Source organism: Sphaeroforma arctica (genome assembly GCF_001186125.1).
Source record: "Sphaeroforma arctica JP610 unplaced genomic scaffold supercont1.862, whole genome shotgun sequence".
NCBI classification, from domain to species: domain Eukaryota; class Ichthyosporea; order Ichthyophonida; genus Sphaeroforma; species Sphaeroforma arctica.
Window position 1 is genome coordinate 309 of NW_014039696.1, and position 20,804 is coordinate 21,112.

General features: G+C 44.3%; 3 protein-coding genes across 3 annotated transcripts; 1 reads left to right on the forward strand and 2 right to left on the reverse strand.

Annotated features, from left to right (window-relative positions):
- Positions 1-746: 746 nt before the first annotated feature.
- Positions 747-9,690, forward strand: SARC_08966 (hypothetical protein). The gene is made up of 16 exons (XM_014297034.1): positions 747-905; positions 1,857-1,930; positions 2,427-2,536; positions 2,914-2,975; positions 3,286-3,367; positions 3,624-3,729; positions 4,194-4,287; positions 4,629-4,727; positions 5,095-5,162; positions 5,418-5,526; positions 6,253-6,307; positions 6,860-6,937; positions 7,164-7,354; positions 7,882-8,091; positions 8,993-9,185; positions 9,351-9,690. The coding sequence occupies exons 1-16, from the start codon at positions 807-809 to the stop codon at positions 9,653-9,655; spliced, it is 1,935 nt and encodes a 644-aa protein (XP_014152509.1). The 5' UTR covers positions 747-806; the 3' UTR covers positions 9,656-9,690.
- A 614-nt stretch (positions 9,691-10,304) lies between these two features.
- On the reverse strand, positions 10,305-13,263 carry SARC_08967 (hypothetical protein; the record flags this gene model as incomplete). Its single annotated transcript, XM_014297035.1, has 8 exons — positions 10,305-10,368; positions 10,700-10,818; positions 11,158-11,216; positions 11,658-11,784; positions 12,182-12,285; positions 12,575-12,665; positions 13,031-13,092; positions 13,200-13,263. The coding sequence occupies 8 exons, from the start codon at positions 13,261-13,263 to the stop codon at positions 10,305-10,307; spliced, it is 690 nt and encodes a 229-aa protein (XP_014152510.1).
- A 4,330-nt stretch (positions 13,264-17,593) lies between these two features.
- Positions 17,594-20,491, reverse strand: SARC_08968 (hypothetical protein). The gene is made up of 4 exons (XM_014297036.1): positions 20,398-20,491; positions 20,018-20,095; positions 19,483-19,543; positions 17,594-18,626 (listed from the first exon to the last, which is right to left on the reverse strand). The coding sequence occupies exons 2-4, from the start codon at positions 20,090-20,092 to the stop codon at positions 18,421-18,423; spliced, it is 342 nt and encodes a 113-aa protein (XP_014152511.1). The 5' UTR covers positions 20,093-20,095; positions 20,398-20,491; the 3' UTR covers positions 17,594-18,420.
- Positions 20,492-20,804: the final 313 nt, after the last annotated feature.

The window sequence follows — 20,804 nt, forward strand, 5'->3', positions numbered from 1 at the left end:
ATGCGCGGTCATTGCACGTACAAAGCCAGAAAGGAAGGCATGTAAAATAACAAAACAATAAAAAGTGTTTCACAAAACGGTCATTGTGGCGGGTGCCGACGGGCTGTTTGAAGAAAAAAAGGGACAATTCTGATATTGACACTATGACCCGAAAGTTGCACCCATCCAACTGACAGTGGTCCATATAACACTTAAAAAAGTTCGAACTTAAACGTAAAACTTATTGATTATAAAAGTTTGAACTTTAGGCTTTATGTTAGGACTCAGGTCTCAGGTATGGTATGTATTTACTATTTACATTTAAAAAAAATACATTAAAAATACATACATACATGGCCTCCTGAAAATTAAAATATTTAGAATTGTTCATCGGACAATACATAAATAGGCCGATCACTTCAGGCATATTATTTTATTTCTTCTCTCTCTCGAAAAGAGTGGGTCATGTTCATAGCCCCCTCTAAAAAGACTATTGTTTTTAAAAAAAATAAGTAAATACATTTACATTTGTACTCTACAGTAAACTTTTTTAATAGCTTATAAACCAAGCTAGTTATTTATTTACATACCAACAGCTCCTGTTAATACCAAATACATACCACGCCGTTTAGTCTATACCTTTGGTTATGCACATGCAAGCTTGCCTTAACTATAAAACTCAAGCAGCATTCGAACTAAGTCAGCGGGAGAAACCTCGGGAATACAATACGAACGATCGTAGATTGTCATTAAAATCACAATTGACTTCAAAATATACTCAAGATACACGAGCTTCCATACGATAGTACATATATTAGCTATATAGAATGACTGAAGCAGAGGAAAAATGCAATAATGATACTACCGACAATGCAGGTGAAGATGAGGAAGTCGACGGAGAGTTAGCAGGGAAGCTCAACGAACTGGTATTATATACTGCGTGCATGCTAGACTAGCTTTTTCAGGGCCCAATCACACAACAAAATTATGAACGACGCTTCATATACCGGTTTAATTTGAGGAAGTTTGGTATACGTTCAGATCTATGTTTGAAAAATATAATAGTGTTGCATAGCCCGTATTGGTTGTTGAATTTTTGCACTCCCCTGGGTATCACTATCATTGCCCCGATATATCCGAATGACGGAATATCTGCATGACAGAGCTAAGCGTCCATATAATTCACAAAAAAAAAAGAGTTTACAGGCGTAATAGTGTGAGGTGATCAAAGTATTAGATATCTACCTTGGTTTTTAGTACCATAAGCCACGTATCAAGAAGCGCGATTGAAATAGGCCAACTAATCTAAATGCCAAAACGGGCGCTCTATAATTTCACATTATACGTCGAATAGATGCATAGATTTCGGGTTCGGTGTTTCGTTCACTACATACGTTTCTATCTTTCACCAAGTTGTATATGCCGTATGATTGTTGAGAACATGAGTATCATGTTTAGCTATCAATGGATCACCACCGACGTATATGCGGAGTGCATGGGAAATCATGTATATGGGAGCGGAGATCATGAATGGGAGCGGAGATCATGTATGGGAGCGGGTTCGAACACTTCATATAGATATAAGTATAGTACTCTTGTGTGTGTGAGATTTTAAAGTCTCAATCTTATCAGCCCGATTTACACATATCCTGGCGTAGTAAGTGCACAGAGGAGCGCTCACTGTCCGTTCACGCTGCTGCTTATATACCAAATAGCTACCCTTGTACACGTAGTATAGGTAATTTAATACGTGCCAATCGACGATCCGGTTATGCATGTTCTGTGCTTCGTTCTGAACTGCTTCCAATAGCTATGGCGGCCACTCATTCACAGGAAATCCTCAGATTCTAATCAACGATCTTCTCCGACCCACATAGGACGAGTATTGCAATGCTTACAGACAAATAATCCGACCGGAAACAGGGAAAATCACACTTAAAACCCTGTCGACGTAAGTAACCTCCGTCCTCAGTATAACATTTGGTTTGCTCTGGCACTGTTTCTGCTATCTTGTCTGTGTATTCCGTTGTATTGTTGTACGCCTATTGGTATTGCTCCACCTGGTATTGGAGTCATTTCTTGCCTTTCGCACCCGACGTCAGCGTGTGATCTATAGTTTGCTATCTACACAGTTTGCGACTTGTAGTCAATATATACCACACCGGTTGAGTGCCCAACAGTAATTGATTTTTCCAAGGTCATAAGTCGTCCAACTCAGAGTGTGCCTGAGGTTTGTGCCACTCTTCTGAGTTCGGCTACCGTATCAGTTAGTACTGCGAGTGAATGTAATGCGAGCTTGCAGTATTCGCGGTGCAGGTAGCCAGGCACTATACCCATCTGTGCATGTTTCCTGCACGCTGAGACAAGCGTGAGTGAATATTTTGGATATCTATGACAGTGTAATTATTGATCTATATATCATTCGTTACTAATTCGTTATCGCGCAGCAAACATACGCTGATTTCTGCGTCAGTGAGCAACAGGTTCAAACGCATGACCGGTTCTGCGAAGACACACGAGAAATCGTCGCGCTCAACCAGCGCATCAGGCATGAATGGTAGCGTCTACTAGCGTGTGGGATGGCCTTCTGACTGCACTACTGTACACTCACACTGTACACTCACAGTATGGTGCAGACTGGTGTTTCATTCATTCTGTGGTGTGTGCGTATGGTGATTTGGTAATAATATCCCGCATCCATCCTACCAAATGTTTGCTAGTGTGCTTGGTTTGGTGTGCGTTTAGGTGAGAAAGCATATATCATTGCGCTGATGGGCTAGTTCCATATTGTGCCTACAGCGAGTCAAGGCGATATGTGACCAGTTGACATGTACTCATAGTCTCCAAAAGAACGCAGACAGTCGGTGTGGCGAAACGTGTGAGTACCAGTGTCACCGGTACTATTTGACTTGATATGATTCACACCCGAAACAGGCCTGAAGGCACAGGCCCACAGTGCAAGTGACGACAGTGACACACCGAAGAAATTCCCCCTGGTATGTTGTCTTTTTATGCATTGATTAGTGCTTAACCGCGTGTCTATCCATGCATATACACCAAGCGGGCTGCTTGTAACATACAAATGTAAGTACAAGGAAAGGAAAGTGCGCACCGGATCATTCCCGGGTTGGTTGGTTGAGCGCATCCGTACGTCTGTACACAGGGTACAGCGCTTTGATCATGCATGCTTGCTGTGAGCAAAATAGGGGTTCACATAGCAGCTACTTCCAAAGAAACAAAGTCTAATGCTACAGACTTACTATGCAACATGTACGGTACTTTCTCCCTGTCATCGCCATCTTGCAGGGCTATTCGCACGATCTGGTCAAGGTGATGGTGACATATACAACTGCAGCGTACTGTAAATTGCACAATACTTCAATTCTAGGTGAGGCTTGACGCGTCCGTTGTATCAAATTCGACAGCATATGATAGCAGATCCAGTTCAGTAACCGCGTGACCTTCTTTTGTCTTGTCTTAGTGATGTTCAAAGTTCATAGCTGTATTATGTTTGTTATTTTGCTGAGGCCATCTTTCAGCGAGTTTGCTGGCAGTGGCCGCCATCAACACACTCTGTACTTTAATATAGCGACAGCGGAGGTAAGCACTAAGTCGTACAATGCGGTGCTGCCATCCAATGACAGAGTGTGGATGCGATCCTTATCTGCCACCCAACTTCACCGCGACTCTCAGAGCCACACACAAAGACTATGACTCAAGCGCATTCGTGGGCCTACAGGCGGCAAATGGGTAGGTGTATTGAAGTGGATGGATGCTACTTAGTAATCTTTGACTTCTATTTGATCAGGTATACTTGGCATCGTTCAGAAAGTAAGGTAGCTTTATAGAAACGTGCTGCACATGATGATACTTATTTAACACTGAATAAGAATACTTGAAATATACACAAATATATACACGAATGTATTCAGATCTTTTCAATAGCATTCTTCCGATACTCATGTAGCTGATGTTCTACCGCTACTCCATGCAGTTCCGACCTAGAGCGCATGATTGGGCAGTGTATAACGCCCTCTCACAAAAACCTCACAAATACATGCATATAATTTATTGCTCAGAATGCGGATAAAGATAATCGTTGATCTGACCGTCTGTTCGTACTAGTTTCGTACACTTTGGCCAGTGGGCTTTCAAAGTTTGTATTTATTGACCTCTTATTATGTGTTTGTTACAAACCATACTTTCCACTATAGGAAAGCCGATGGCAACGAACATTTGAATAGGAACTTCATTGTGGCTTCATTTCGAGGAACACAAAGCAATACTAATTGGATAAATAATCTGAAGGTGAGTTTGAGGGGCCTTGCCCACCCTGTAACTCATAAGTATGAGTTTTATTTGCCTCAAATTCGTCCTTAGACTGGTGCAGGGTCCGTGTCATCATCGCAGTTATAGTGGACTATGTCCTTATATCATTTGTCACCCGTTGCAACTAGAGGGATGCTTGTGAAGGTGAAGCCGACAATCATTCTTTATGGACACTGTCCGCGTATTCGATTATTTCATTAACCAGAATGTACTGCAGTTTTGCCTCGCCTCTTTCGTTCCGATCTGTGGAAGTGTATTCATTGTAGTATAGTTATCTCGTCTGCGATAGTTGGTGATCCAATCGATTCCTTTGAGTACAGGCAATAGCCATATCCGCTAAAGATGAGGGGTATCCGGATGCGAAAGGCGTTAAATTTCACTTAGGCTTCTGGCGAACTTTCAGCTCGATAAGTGACGAGGTATGCGCCAATGCAGCGCTCGATATCTGTCTGAATAGTTTAGGTTTGATATGGTGCACATTCTGTGTTTATTTCTCATATGCCGCACATCTCGTCATCCTGTTGTCCTTGTTTCCATATCATGGGCTAGTGAGTGCAGGAGAAAAGTGGTGAATGCACCCTGAGACAAGAATATTATATGTTACAATTTAAGGGCTTCCCGTCATCTTGTTATAACTCCCATATTCCAGAGCCTCATTTGGGCCTTACACATATGCGGCAGTCCCCTCTCACGCGTTTGTATTGTCTACATTGGGAACCAGAGTTCCGAAGCACGACTGTACCTCAAATGACCGTTGAACTATCGCCGTGGCATGACTGTATTCAGGTAATCAAAGAAATCACGCGGCTGAAGATGGAACATCCCGATTACGATGTGGTCATCACAGGTCACAGGTGAGGCTGATCACGGTATGCAACACACTGGTGTTCATCCTCTGCTGCGCTAGGTCTCCTTTAGGCCTCAATCTCTTTGTCATATTTACGCCCTTCAGGTTGATATGCAAATGTCATACTTTACTTGCTATCATAAAGCTACTTGCTATTACAGCTATTAGGGACCAAGGAGTCGTCATTTCCCTGCTTTGAGTACTGCATATTTTACGCCAAATACCAATCTTATCACAATTGTTGTCACCTTCCTGAATGCAGCTTAGGTGGGGCGCTTGCCACCTTCTGCTGTCTGCTGTTGTCATTAGCAGGTATCAAGTGCACAGGATATACCTTCGGTCAACCCAGAGCCGGAAATGTCGCGTTCAGAGTAGGTACAGAGCGCGCCCGGGGTGCGATCAATGTGTATTCGTTCATGTAATTCGTCCAGCAGCCCTGTTCCAGCGTATGAGTTTCACACAGAGCGAACAGAGAAAGAACATGCAGTGACAATGCAGTAGCACTCGACGTATCGCTTATTCTTGCCTTATAGTTTACCCGTGTTGGGTGTGTCTCTCGAAACTAGTCGTATCTCTATAAGCTGGATTGGGTTCGATGGAGTGGCGGGATGTTATTTTCTATCGTAGGTATAAGTGACTCTGTGTGATATCTCTTTGCAGTAGTGTTGAATTCTTATTTGCTATTAGGGCATCCGTTCCACTTGTCATATCGCTGCTACTCAGAATTCTCCATCCACCAAAGTGCGCGGGTCTCTTTAAGTAAATATGTTTCTGTTGTGCTTGTTACAGCAACTTTTGAACGCCTTCTCATATGTGAGTAGTAAATTAGTCTCACTCCTGTCACACAGTCAGCTGGTACAATCCGCGCTGTATTTTCTTACTCCCACACTGGCAACATATAATTGTGGCAATTGCAGTGAAGGATGGCAAAATGTATAACCACAGCTTCTCGTCTCTTGAACACGACTAGGAAGCAGTATCCCAATTATATTGGGTGCGGATATCTTCTACACTACATGCAAGAGGTGCACTTTAAACGTGCCACCTACAGCCATGACTAGACTGCTATGTGCTGATAACGGCCTTTTCACACACAGGAGTACTTCAACTCCAAGGTGGATCACTTTTATCGTATCATCAACAACTACGATGGTATGTCATGTGGCGCGAAAGTATTTGATGCCCGTACGATGAACCAGTGTCGTCGGTTGCACCGATAAGCATCTTATAGAGACGGCCTACACTCAGCAATGAGAAAGATTCTAATTTGTTGGAAGCAAGCACTCGCTCGAACACTCAATTATTTGGCGTTGATCAGGGTGGTCATGCGTGTTTAATACTATACGCAACTCGGTTGCTAAGGCAATCATTACGACTTTATCTGCTATCAGACGCGCGTTCTCAGGTAATGCATGCGCGTTCTCAGGTAATGCATGAAAATATATTCTGTGCAAAAGTCTATACAGAAGGTCTTGATATGCCTCTTTAATGGTCAATGATTCGACACGACGCGTTACTTTGTCGAATGCGAGTCGAGCTGTATGTCACATTTGAGATCGTATTCGTTTATCCCTGCTCGTGCAAATTGAATGTGCGGCTCTGAGTTCCAGTATTAAACTTGACATACCTTCTGGGGGTTTGCATTTATTCATGGGCGCCAAAAGTGTTCGATACTTAGCACGTGTGCATTTTCCATCATTTCAGCCGTGCCCCACTTGCCGCAGAGGATAATGGGTTTCCGACATGTAGGGGTAGAATTGTGGTTCGAGGGAGATGTCAAAGGTATTGTACCCTCCCCTGCGCTACATAGCGTGGTTTGAATACACCGTTGTGAACCTGAGCCATGACTTCGCACGGATTCGCTCATTGGACCAAGCACACTTTGCGATTCTACAATGATTTCCTACCCAGGGCGGGCTAGTTAAGAGAATGCATGAATGTTTTTGTTTCTGAGACTTGCTCGCCAGTAGTTGTTGTAGACTTCAACTACACACTCACATCACCACAGGCAACCGCGTCAAAGGAAGAAATGGCGATATTGTGTCCGATCCCATGACCATCCTCCAGCTGACTGCCAAGAAGCAGAGCAGCGTGCCGTTCCACAAGCTCACCATTATAGACCACATCGTATACTACGAACGAGTGACGGGCGACGCACGGCTGAAAGGCCAGGAAGCACCAGCACAGCAAGCCAAGCGCGTATGTGTATCCACCGCCGTCAGTGTAAATGTGAGAGTATGAATTTATAGGTGAGATGAACAATTGTATATCAATACTGCCTAGTGCGCGTCCGAGTTTGAAGCGACGTTCACTCGAGATTATGGTAAAATTTTTTTTTGCCTCTGTGTATATCTCCACATACTTGCTACCACTGACAGAGTTCGATCCGGCGCCCGCGTTTATACAAGAGTTGACACATATGCGTTCGAGTGAGATCTATCGATCACGTGTAAGTGTTTGTTGTCAGAGTTGCAGTGGTAGAGCGTGTGCAAAGTGGTATTCCGTTTCAAGGTATCGAGAAAGTGTGTCTATCTTGTGATCCAATCGCCAGTCCACTGGCATATTCTCTATAACAGGCAAGGTTTCTGGTGGACATATAAGATTGACAGCTTTACTCGTAGGAGTGTTCGCAAATTTTGTTACAGTACGTTCGTTCAATTATTAGCTACTCTTCATCTTCGAAGCATACCCGAATCCTAACGATTGTCTGCTTCTGCTATAAATAGGACGGCCGCGCTGTGTTTGTGACAGACACTTTCATGCCATTAAGTATCAATGCCAATCAAAACACCGTCGTGCTACTCTACGAGAGTAAGAAGGCACAACACTCGACGCAGGAGGAGGATAGTAAGAGGTCAAAGTTGAATCGCACTGCAAGCTTAAAGAGTTTTCTGAAAAGCACTCATATAGGAATGTCAGAAACCCAACACGCAAAGGTAAGATTGTGTCGGAGTGCATAAGGCGTAAAGTGATTATAACTACTACGATCAGGAATAGGCCGTTTGTATGAACAGTATTGCGAGCAATTATAGACTCTTTAATGGCCCAAACGAAGGCAGATGTGTATGCCTGCATTTGATTATGAGGGCACATAACATAGTGTACTTTCACGTATTGGTATGCTCACATGCATATGGGTGTACATGAGGGTTGTACTAATTACCACTCATCCGCAATGGTAGTTACAACGGTGCATACATTTGACTATGTAGCTGAAGTGAATGTCAAACTTATTATGGTGCAAATGTGCAATCGAATAATCTTTAATTCCATGACGAACACCGTTGCCAAGCCAATCTGAATTCGCTATCTTACTGATTTAGTCATTTTACAGTTCCTTCATAAAATGAACCAATTCTGAAGGAGCAGATACATCTTGCCCTGCTCTCATACTCACGTGCATGAGGTGCCTTGGCATTTGTACACACACCTATTGCCATGTTGGCACACAGTCAGTAGACCTCATTGCCGCTTGTTAAATGTGTACGTCTAAGTAGCCTATAAAAAATCCACAACTGCAGCTGAGTCTGTTCTTTAAATACTATCTATCTAAACTGCACACTATACATCTTTTCGTAGACTGCGAATCATCGTATGGTCGCAATTTAACAACAACACGGATATGCTTTGTATGACCTGAACAAGAGTACGATGTTCAACACAGAGACTTTTTTCAGACACACAAGTCTATTCAACAAAGCGTGATTAGCAGATGGCTGGGTTGGCATTGCATTGTATTGGTTTGTGGGCATGGTACTACACACCATCGGCTCAAAGCTCGTGAAAGATCGATACATACCACTCATTGAGTCGTCCTACGTACCCTACACACTACAGAGCTCGCTGAAGAAACTTGCTGCCAAATACGAGATGGATGACGCCGTGTTGATCGCACAAATGGATGTGTCTGAGAATCAGCTGCCGAACGGTGCACACACCTGGGGAGGCGGCCACTTCCCTTCGTTCTGGTTCTTCCCTGGGGCCTGGAATAGCTTTCCCGAGGGCATGCCCGTGCGTATAACTGGATCCGGTATGCCCTTTCTATCTTTGCTATGAGATTGTCGCATATAGTTGCGTTGATATGTTTGAGTCTAGTTTGGAAGAACACATGAACAACATACCATTACAAACCATGATCCGGTCGCGAGGCCTCTATGTAACTGGAGTTCGACAATGTTTCTTTCCGTTATGACAGGTGGAGTTGACGATGATAACGAAACAACGGAACAAAAATACATGTTGTTTGGACAAATGGCTAATGATGCCGTGGATCCCTCCCCGCCCAGTAAACGACCCACTTACAAGGAAATGTGCGCATACGTGGAGAAAAATCGCAAAGAAATCGTTCTGAACGACACGGTGAAGGGCTACTTCAGGCCTCTACAGAAAGGTATCCCACAGAACCAGGCACCCCCACCAGTACAGACCGACAAGGAAGAAGTGTGTCCTTTGTCAGCAAGTGCCATTGTCATGCCTGGTAGAATGCCCCAGGCGACGTAATAGTTAGTATTCAATTAAAGCCGCGACTGTTTCATCGTCTTTGCGTAGGTTGAGACCTTTGGATATCATGGAAGTGATGGTAGAATTATAATTTTGGTTGTTGTGGGTATTGGGGTTTTAGGTTGAGGACAACCCCTTTCGAAAACATGGGAAGAGCCGCGCACGTGCTTCTTTTATTCAGTGGTATTCATAGGTTTGTGGCCACTCGGCAAATTGAACCATACAATTCTCCTAGGCTATGTGATTGCTGCTGTTGTACTGTTTAGTTTATTCAGAATAATCCATCTTCACATTCTGCACCTCGTCAATAATCTCCTGAAATATCCCTTGGCTGCCTTTCTCATCGCCGCTATTTTGAGATGCATCAGTATTGACAACATACAGATTTGCGTTGAATATAGCCTAGTCTTGTAGCGTTCTTGCTGTTTGATTGCTATTCGATCCATGGTGAGCTTGTGCGGTATCCATTTTAATATGAACTCTGGCTCTGTGGTAGTGCGCATACCGCAATTTACATTTCTTGTGTTCTCGGAAATTGTCAAGTTTATTGTTCTACAACTCTGCGCCATTTCTAAAGACGATGCTAGGTATGTATTGGTTATCGTGCTCGCATTCAATAAGGTCCGATGTCATATGTACAGCGAGTCGGTCAGTCTGCCTTGAGCACGTCGCATAATTCCTGTTCTATCTTCTCGACGAATTCTGGGAAAGTCCTGCATCAAGAATTTCAAAGCCTTGATGGTCAGATAAGTTTTCACACACACACCTGCGACAGTGCTGCCCACTCAATGGGCGAGAGATACAAGGACCGCGCAGACGAGCACGTTAGTGACATGCCACCAAAGCCAGCACCGACCAGAGGTAGAGCGTATTAAATCAAACCTGAACATTGTGCATGTTGGATGATACGAGCTAGACATAGTACTGAATGTGCAGAATACGTCAGGAGACTTTGTGGTATGAAAGGAAGTTGCATCGCAGAAAGATGGCCGACTCCTCTGGCCACATACGGATTTAACAGACAGAGTCTCTCTGGTCACATACGGATCTAACAGACAGAGTCTCAAGAACACACTGATGTCTACTTCGACGGGTATCCCTAGTTCTGTTTTCCTCTTCTTGAGTAGTCTGGTGAGCTCCGGCGGCGGACTGTCAGGGGGTCGCTGTTTATATACGGAACAGATAGTCGATTTCACGTGAGAAACCGATTAGTACCGTGATAACGTGGTGACAGTGGCGCAACTAAAACCTTTCGAGAAACGATAGCGACTTGCGGGCTTCTGCGTGTCTGCGACGAGCAAGAACATATTTGCCAAAATGGCGGCGAGATCACAAGACTACGTGCCGAAAATCCAATGAGAAGGCAATGACGGAGAAGTCTTTTCGGACAGTGATCGTTTAGTCGCAGTAGTAAGCTTGGATGCGTTTGTGCGGATATAGTGGGACGCGGACTTTGATTGGGTCGAAATGAGTGAAGAAAAGCATGAGAAACCTGGACATACTTTGGCTTCGGGCTTGTTTGGCGTATCATCTACTGTGTTGTTCGTTAGGAACAGGGTACCTGCGTATTGGCGGAGATTCCAAATTCGAAGATAATACGAAATATATTGGCATCCCAATTAGACAAATCAGAGCTAGGTTCCTACTGTACGGTAGATACATATTCCATTGATAGAGTGTACTGTCTACATAGTATGAAGTCATAGAAATAATGAATGCACTATGTAGGTTGATTCAGCAGTCAACGCTCCCAGAGTCGGTCTTGACCAGATTTGGTGAAGTTAAAATAATAAAAATTGAATTATGACAGCTGCGGACGAAGGAAATCAACAAGAGTATATCAATAAGAGTATGGTCTTCAATGTCCTGGCGGCTCAGATTGACGATTCGGTTCGATAGTATTATGCATACTATGATGGATAGCAGCGGGAGTCACTCACAGAGTGTAGAATGCCGGATGTATCCTAGCCTAGCCTCATTCGGAATAAGACAAACCACTTACTGGACTGCGAAACCTCTTGCGTTTCGGCTAAGGTGGATGTGACGTCTTGCGTTTCAGGTAGTGTTGATATCTGCGACCAGGTGTTGTTCTGCCGCCGGACCAATTTGTGCGGTCTATTCTCTAAGGACTGGTCATCATGCCATGTGATTTACATAAGCAAGCACGTACGTGTGACTACAAGGGGGACTGCAGCCACCACCACAACACCGGCTGATTGGCTTATTTGAATCAATGTTTACGAGACATTGTTAAATACTCGCTTGCGATAGCGTAAGCCATTAATAAAGAACAACCTTAAACCTTATGGCCCCATCCTAGCCGATCAATTCGCAGCGAACAGAGGCTATGTCATCTGTCATAGATTTCTTGTGTCATCAAGAAAGTTATCGAATGCAACCACCAAAGAAACCCAATCGGAAGCAGTGAGTTAGTCATACAATAGGTCACATATCACCACCTAACCCCGCGGTAACAAATTCAATGCGCACCCCAGCATTGTCTGTCTAGCAAGCGAGCAGACTCACATCGTATTGGCTGAAAGTTGCATCGCTCTCCTGTAGCCCAGAGTCGGATTCGTTTAGTTGCGAGGTGTTCTCGTTGGGGGCAGAGGATGAATTTGACTCAGCTCCTACACGATATTGATAGCAAGCCATATATACCATCAGCCAAGTGCAATTGACGAATTGGTCATGTACTTTGTTTTTATAAAATATCGGTCCAATTGTGGTGATGTGATGCATTTTCTGCTCTGATCAGGGACACTTTTCTAAGGAATAGAAGCTCCCATACGAATACGCGTAATCCGGAACCCGAAGAAGGCTTCAAATCAACGTGCGCCTGACAGGGAACAGTACATCAACGGACATATGTAGTAGCTAGTACTTGGAATCACAATGACAGCGATAGCCAAAACTCACCTGCCAAGACACGGTACGAACGCATCGCTTGCAGGAATTGGTCCTTAATCCCCCCTGATTTGAACTCGTACCCACTCACCCGCACTCCAGTCTGCAAACGGGATCATAAGCGCATCAGAATGTAAGTAATTAGCACCAGTACACATAGAGCATCAGCACCGTTCGTGATGGAGAGCATTGATAACGGAATGATTTATTCTCGCAGCTACACAAGCGACCCTCGGATGGAGCCGAATGGTATGTACCCGTATCAATATATCCAATGAACAAAGCTGCTACAGCTACCTAGCATGTCTAGAGATATTCGACCACAGTAAGCTACAAAATTGCTTTTTAGAGAAGAATTCCATTGGTGAGAGGATCACGCATAAGTCAGAAAGCAAATTAAAAATAAACCAAGAGGTCTAAAAACGTTCACGGGGTCTAAGCGCTTCATAATACGAATTAAAAACACACCTTGCATTTGTGGTAGGCTATTACAGTATCGGGCGCATCCTCGTTTTCCTTTAACCGTATTGCTGGGTCAATTAAATTGTGGGTTTCCTATGGCGACGGTATGCGTATGAAATCAAATCCTATTCGCCGCCTCAACAATTGTTCGATATCTTCTAACATCCAAAAATACCATCCATATCGACAACACTCCTTGCGGACCACCATGGTTCTTGCAGGGCGGCTGAAATTAACATTTAATACCCCAAATGGATACACCAATCTAGGATGCATCGCTTATGGCTAACGTCCGTATTATGTAGAAAATTATGTGGCTTCATAGGCAGACGTGAAGACATAAAAAAAATCGTTCGCTCAGCAAGGACTCTCAGCGCATTTCCCGATAAAATCTATGAACCAGGTGACCGATATGATCCACACACGAAGTTTTAGATGGCTAAATTCGAGTAGAAAAAAATTGAGATCTCGTCACCAGAAGTCACCGAGAGTACGCATGTGATGCACGCCACCTAAGAAACCGCTACAGACTACTTTACAAAAAACCGGAGGCAAGAACAGATTGAACCATGATGTGCGGCGCAATGCAATAAGGATCTAACAACTCCATCAGCCGCAAACAAGTAGAGTATCACTTTGGCTTACAAAGACTCGAGCTCTGTCCATGACACTGAGGGTATCAGAAGGAGTAAGTACAACATGGATCATATCGACAGTCTCAATTGTCGCTGGCTCATACTTCTGCAGCGTAAGTGAAGGGGCGTCATTCGCAGGGGTACAGATTGCAGAGATAGACGAAATTAACAATTCATTTCGATATACTGGAGTTCTCCGTGCTTCTTTGAAGCAATTTATTTCGATTGCTTTAGTCGACCGCCCCAATAGCGCCCGATCGTCCCCGCTTTAAAACGTTTTTTCCTATCCCTAATGACTTAAATGGGTGCCAAATATATTGTATGACAAAGCAATCACCATGCCTAATTCTAATTCTAAAACAGATGCATTGCCATTTCGACACTATAGCCTGTTCTCAAGCCACGCCACAGCACGTCCGACGAGATAGATAAAGGGAGGCTAAGGTATATTTCGCTCCTCTACACAGATAATGCAATTTTTTTTACGAATTATGGTTGCACAATAATAGCTTTCGATCGACAGCACGTCACAATACAAATGCATATACGTCGCGCATCTATGACATGTACAGTAGATACGTATGTACGTGCACACTACCGGAAATCGGCGGCAAGTCATCGAAGTCAACGTGCGTTTGAACTATGCTTTCGCTTTGCGCAAGGACGTTACTCAATCACAGCTCAATACAAGTATTATGTCAGCTATACCCTATAGTTCAATATATGTAGTTTCAAATAGCGATAGTATGGCCACAGTGCTAGCCACGCCCCTAGCCATATAATCGATTAAAATTGATGCTGGCCACTAGCGCACTTGCAGAACTTCTGAGTTACACACTCATATCGTAAGTGTAATCCCCACGCATATAGAACAAATCACTCGAAAGTATGTCCACCGGTGATAGCCTCACGAACCTACGCTCAGACTCACTTACTCCAATCAAAGTGCTTTTTAATGTTTCTAGGTCAAAGGAGACAGGATCACTTCAAGCTTCGCTTAAAAAGTACATATAGCGGTGGTTATAGGTGTCAAACTGCTCATGTGTAGCTTATGAGTGGTGCTTGTAGTCACCATATCTGAACGGCAAATGTCTCCCGGCAAAAACATTCGGTGGCTTCGATGCACACGAGTATTAGCGTTTACAAGTAAAGTATATATAGTCGCAAAACACAGGCACAAATATCACTGATGAGTTCTGTTCTATAAAAAAAAAGAAAAAGAGTTCATGGAAGTAATCACTGGCTGTATGATACACCATAGATACCTTCCAGCTTCCTTGGAGAGTGCTGGCAGCAGTACCTCCCGGCTGCGACGTAATGAAGCGGTAGTAGGCCGACAAGGCCCACTTAATATCCGCCTGTGGCATTGGTACTATGGTAACCGTATCTCATCCAACTGTGGGTGGGTATAGTGTATTTAGATATTTCTATCGTACTTATATGAGGGGCTGCGAGGGGCGTATCTGTGAAATTTCTAGGACTCTGCTGTAGGTAAGTATGCACAATACATTCATTCAAGGGCTTTGCTTCGCACTTGCAGCTGCGACTCCACAACGCTCTTTCAATAGGACTATAGAATAGGTCTGTTTATCTTGCCCTTCGCAAGTCGTGCGTAACACGCTTCGCAAGTCGTGCGTAACACGAAGTGTCGGTTGAGTGCAGGATACTATGGTTGTAACAGAAGCAAATCAGCATTGAGAGTCATGTAGTACTGCTAGCTATTCATATATTTCAGTGTCGTGTTGAACGTTCACACTATCACAACCCAAATTCCCCCGAGTCAGCAGATTTTTGGGTTTTGGGTTTGGGGTTTGTCGTTTGATAACTAAAAAGATCAGTTGGAGGCTGGGCCTGGAATGCTCGATGCCTCTCCTGTGTATGTGAAGCAATTGTTCTTTCTTCAGGGCACTATTTAGGTTTAAAATATCATGTTAGTCTACGTATGAGGGAGAACATTACTGAGTCGCGCGTGTTTTTGTATCTGATTACCTTTACTTTTTTATTTATTGGGTGATGCGTGTGCTAATCGCATGTCAAATTAGGCGTGGCAGAACTCTACCAGAGGTGTGCATGTCTTTGTCCGTATATATTGTCACTTCTCGATTTACATATAGATTGAAGGGTAATCCTGGATTGGGACAGTACAAACCGAGTTTGGTGTTGTGCTATGTTTTTGTCCCCAAATTTCTAGAGCTGGCATCGCTTTAAACGACGGCTGTGTTTATTTCCAAATTTCATGTTCACTATCACTATCAACCTTCACAGGCGAAGAAGAACCAAATTCATTGTCCATATCAATCTCATTTCTACTTGAATAGATGCCATAGACTATATTCTCAAACAGATGACACATGGGCGATCGAGTGCGAAGGACTCCCGGCGTTTAGCGGTCGCGCCACTTCTGATCGCACAGGCACTCCTCTCAATACACGGTGTTGATAAGAATAGTCAGAAGAAACATACGATGATAGACGGGAAAGCCGAGATGAACGTGTAGGTGGCAGATCAGATACGCTGGAGTAGTTACTTAGTTAAAGGCACAATGGAATACCGTGGATGGTAGATGGCCGCATGGTCGGGATACGTGCACGAGTAGTGTGTCAGAATGCAAGACCCCGCACGAGGCCCTGCTTGCGGGAAGGCTGCGTGCTACTGTTCATTGGATGTATCTTCAAACCCACCAGGAATGGCAGGCTGCTCATTGCAACAAGAACCAGCCACACAAAATGCCACAATTCCTAACTGCAGCCCAACCTGTTTCAGAACAGTCATGGCTCTGTCGTGCTGCGTCACATTCGCATTGTTAAGTCAACAGTTTCAGTACAAGGTACAATGCAACGAGCAACTCGGCCGGGAAACCTAGTTGTTCCCAACAGCATTCTGGCCGATCGCCTGTATTGATGCGGAGGATTAACAGGCTTGGCGGCCAGATTGGGAGAAGCTACATATTAACATTGTATCTACAATCGCCTTGTTGACGATAAGCGTCGCGTTGGCAAGCCCAGTACCATGTACTAAGCGCGCAATATTCCACGAAGAACATAGAATCGAAGCTGAAACTATGGTGCTTCTGGCCTATACAGAAAAAAAGGGAGAAGCCAAGGCATCGCATATCTCTAGCGCAGGTTAATGGCCACATACTAAAGATTCTCATTTCAATAGGGGTACCGAATCAGGACTGCAAGGCCCTTTGCACGTTCACTATCGCCGCACACCAGTGCTGCATCCAAGCTGCCTTTCAAGGCAACGCCTGGGCCGATTGCGTAGGCCGAGACTGTATTGAAAGCTTTGCACACTGCACTACGTCGGTGTTGATATCTTTTGTAAGCGAGCTGAGGTGCAGCTTCACTGCTTCACACCAGCGTCGACAATGGCGAGTAAGCTCCTGCGAGCATTTTGTTCGGTAGTGGCTAGTAGGGTTACACTCACGCTCACCACGCGAGACCTCACGGTACTATCCTTATCAAGTCGCGTTGCTATGGACGAATCTGCATGGATACACAAAACTTGATTACTCGGTATTGTGTCGGCCGGTAGGCACACCCCCACTACTTCAACCTACAACACGACGCAGGGGAGCGTCAAACATTGCCACACCATATGGCCCTTGACCGATGACTGCCACGAGATTCGGTGAGTAAAAAAGTGTATCGACAGACTGAGTTGTCGATTGCAAAGTGATGCACACTCAAGTGCATCACAGCACAACAACACGATTGCAGGGCTAGTCCCGTCCAATCTAACGTTCAGACTGTCGGCGTTTATGAGTACTAAAGTAGGTAAAACATATGTGGAAAGCAGGGCGTCACCGTATAGCAATTGTGGTGATGGTATCCACGAAATCAGACAGCTATTCAATTGCGAAACTATTGCATATGCGTCTATGCGTGCACAAGTGTCATTTTGCTAACTATAGCGTACTTTGTGTACACATTCAAGGACATGGTCGACATTCGTCGACCCGAAATATTTTACAATGCTGTTTATACTATGTCGACTCTTGTCCGCGATGCACATCCATACTCGACGCGTAGCATACGAGCGCTGCAGATCGCAGCCGTGACAACTGCCTCATTAAACCTCGTGCGCATGGCGTGTGTCGGCCAACGCCGGCGTTTCGCAAAACGCGCGGAATGATTGATGGCGTGCCTGCAGACGTACACAACTATAAACTGAGGTGAAGAACACATCTTCGTCACTATATGGCACTATATGGTTCGTCCAGTTTGCGCTTTGCCATGGATAGACTGTGTCAAGAGACCTGAGACAGACTGTGCACTCGGTTGTCCACTGAACTCTCTCCTCCACTTTCACCACGCGGAGGTCCGCCTTGTGTTTGGAGACCTGGTTTGAAGTTCTGACTCTGACTTCTGGGAATTATATTCCGAAACTCAGTGGTAATCAATCTGACGATAAGGCCTCTCTCTCAAGCAACCCAGTAGGTCCTTATGATTGTCGCAACTGGAAATACGCTGTATTTGCCTGTAACTGCGATTATTGCCAATTGCACTATAATTGCTACAAAATTAGGTAGCAATAATTACCGTATAATTTCTGATCGCAGAATGGCCCTCAATGACAAGCAGGGAGAGAATACACCACTGTTTCGCACATAACTGTCGCTGTTTGTAGCTGTGAGAAGTCTGATCTTGCCATCAGGCCAAACGTCTCAATCCGCCCACGTCTCGTACTGAAACACTCACATTAATCGGTTTTCAATCCAAAGCCGTTCTTGTTGACGCAAATTTGCGGCTCAACAGCTCAAGTCAGCGACAAGCTATGTGGCACTGCCAGTGTTGTAGGGCCTTTGCTTTCTGTTGCAGTACCTGCAGAGTCGGCGTGGCTTCTCCTTTTGGGACTGTCACCGTCGATGAGATTTCTCAGTGAGTCTGAGGCGACCAGGTGCGATTTCTGACGCCCCGGCCTATGCCGCACACCACCATTCAGTGAATTCAGAGACTCCGAGCCTGCGATGCCGAGCATGGTGTATTGTAGTAGGTCAAATTGCTGGTTGAATCGCACACTGAATTAGGGGTCAGCTGAAACTCCTAAGTATGTATTGGACAGGGAATTACCTCGATTTGCTTCGCACACGTGACAATTCGTGACCCTGAGCCGCAATACCAATTTTATTTAGGTATGTTTGTCGCTGATTTGTACGGTCAATTCATTGTCATAAGGCGATCCACAACAAATAAAAACAGACATAATCATGCGTGCACTCATGCATATACATAAACATGTACATTATTCTAGATTCGTGCCTATTGTTCGAGCCATAGACCACACATGTATTTAAGATTAGTACTATATACCTGCAAAACGAACGTATGTACGCAACGTATTCGTTGCGAACTATACGCGCATAGGTATCTTACGCAATCCAATGCATGCTGAATTCGTCGAGCATATACCTGTAAGAATAACATTGACAAAAGAGGGTATCTGGCGTATACACACTACATTTGCACACAAAACGTTTCTCGTGTATACCCAGTTATTAACAAGCACAAGATTCTGCTAGTACATAAAATTAAAATGCGCGGCGGCATACATGCACTGTATGTTTATAACCAAAACGATGCCCCATCAGCAGTGTGACTGATCGCAGTAACGTTTGGCAATCTATACGTTGCCATGGATACGTGTACTATCCATGAATCTGTGCGTGAATGCACTATCGAGAGGCCATACACGAAAATTATTTGTGATATGCACAGGGGTGTTAATGATCACGCGGGGGACAAAGACAACAGCAAAAGCCGAGTGAGACACAGCTGATCGAGGCTGCATATCGACCCAGCATGCCCAACACTAACATACTTTGTGAAGTCTTCATGTGCATGTCATGGGCGTCATATGAAATCGGTTTGCGAAGCTTGACCTGTAGATGATTACAAGCGGGTCAGCTAGTTATAGATGTACTGACGCTGGTTGAAAAGATCCTTGCTAGTTTAAAAAACGGAACGAGTCTCGAGTGACGAGACACTCTTGCAAAGAGATAGATCCAATCGAATCAACAGCAGATATACGTCTCACTCTATAGTACGATCAGTTTAAAAGTGCACTCCTCGGCCGGACAGACCCACTTGTGTCCCTCCCTCGAAAGCGTGACATGTTAGTAGCCTTGTGCTTCAAGGCATCGGAAGGCACTCACACGCTTCGAGTGTACGGGACTCAACCCCGCCGTAAGAACAACTTATTCCGAGGGGTGACGGTCAGCTAAGGCCACCATACCGCTTATGTACACGCACAAGATCGAACAGATTCTACCGCACATCCAAGCACCAGTAGTCTCTTGTGGCGAACACAAACACAGTCTATTTAGAGCGAGTGTCTACCGATCGGCTCTAAGTACCTTTGTATCCGAGTGCCTCTCATCGAGCGAAGGTTTATGCGGACTGTTGTACTTCAGCTCTTTCTTCTTCTCCATGAACTGCAACGCCAAAGATAATCGGAAGTTGCTTTTTTGTGAGAAATTAAAATCTACTCGGATAACAGAACTTGAACATTTCTTCTTCTTCAAACTCTTAATGGTAGCTTGTGCTCTAGACGATAGCTTCCTGGTAATATGATTCGATCCAATATACAGCACTTTGTCATACTGACACTATAATTGGCATATTTCTCGTGCCATATTCGTTTTCCTGTGTCAATGCGCGTAGTAATACTTGCGTTCGTTTCTGGTATTGGTGCAGCAAGAAACATTCGGTATGGGCGACCAGACCACGACCTCACCTTTTGTGTCAGCACCAATCTACTCTTGGCGACCTTACCCACTTTATGCTCCTGATAGACCTTGCGAACCAGCACTACGTTCAATATCAGACTGCAAGTGATGTAACATTTGAGGTTAGTGGGGCCAGAATATTTATCGTATTATGAAGACCCGATATAGTACGAATAGTATATGATAGCGATCCAGCGATCTCAGAGAATTTGCGCCCGACCGATTCGACAACTTCAGTGTCGGCAGTTATAAAATCAGAGCATGACTTTCAGAAAGCGGGTTTGTAGAATTGCTGAATTCTGTGCATAATGGTCGTGGCATATAAAAAAGAAAGAAAGAAAGAGAGAGAGAGAGAGAGAGAGATATATATATATAAAGATATATATATATATATATATATATATATAGTAGTATA

Coding starts and splice junctions, on each gene's coding strand:
- SARC_08968 (XM_014297036.1), bottom strand. CDS start 20,092: ATGGAGAAGAAGAAAGAGCTGAAGTACAACAGTCCGCATAAACCTTCG. Junction 19,544..20,017: donor AGAGGCACTCGGATACAAAG/GTACTTAGAGCC, acceptor AATCATCTACAG/GTCAAGCTTCGCAAACCGAT. Junction 18,627..19,482: donor GCACATGAAGACTTCACAAA/GTATGTTAGTGT, acceptor TCGGCATCGCAG/GCTCGGAGTCTCTGAATTCA.
- SARC_08966 (XM_014297034.1), top strand. CDS start 807: ATGACTGAAGCAGAGGAAAAATGCAATAATGATACTACCGACAATGCA. Junction 2,537..2,913: donor CAGCGCATCAGGCATGAATG/GTAGCGTCTACT, acceptor CACCCGAAACAG/GCCTGAAGGCACAGGCCCAC. Junction 9,186..9,350: donor CGTGCGTATAACTGGATCCG/GTATGCCCTTTC, acceptor CCGTTATGACAG/GTGGAGTTGACGATGATAAC.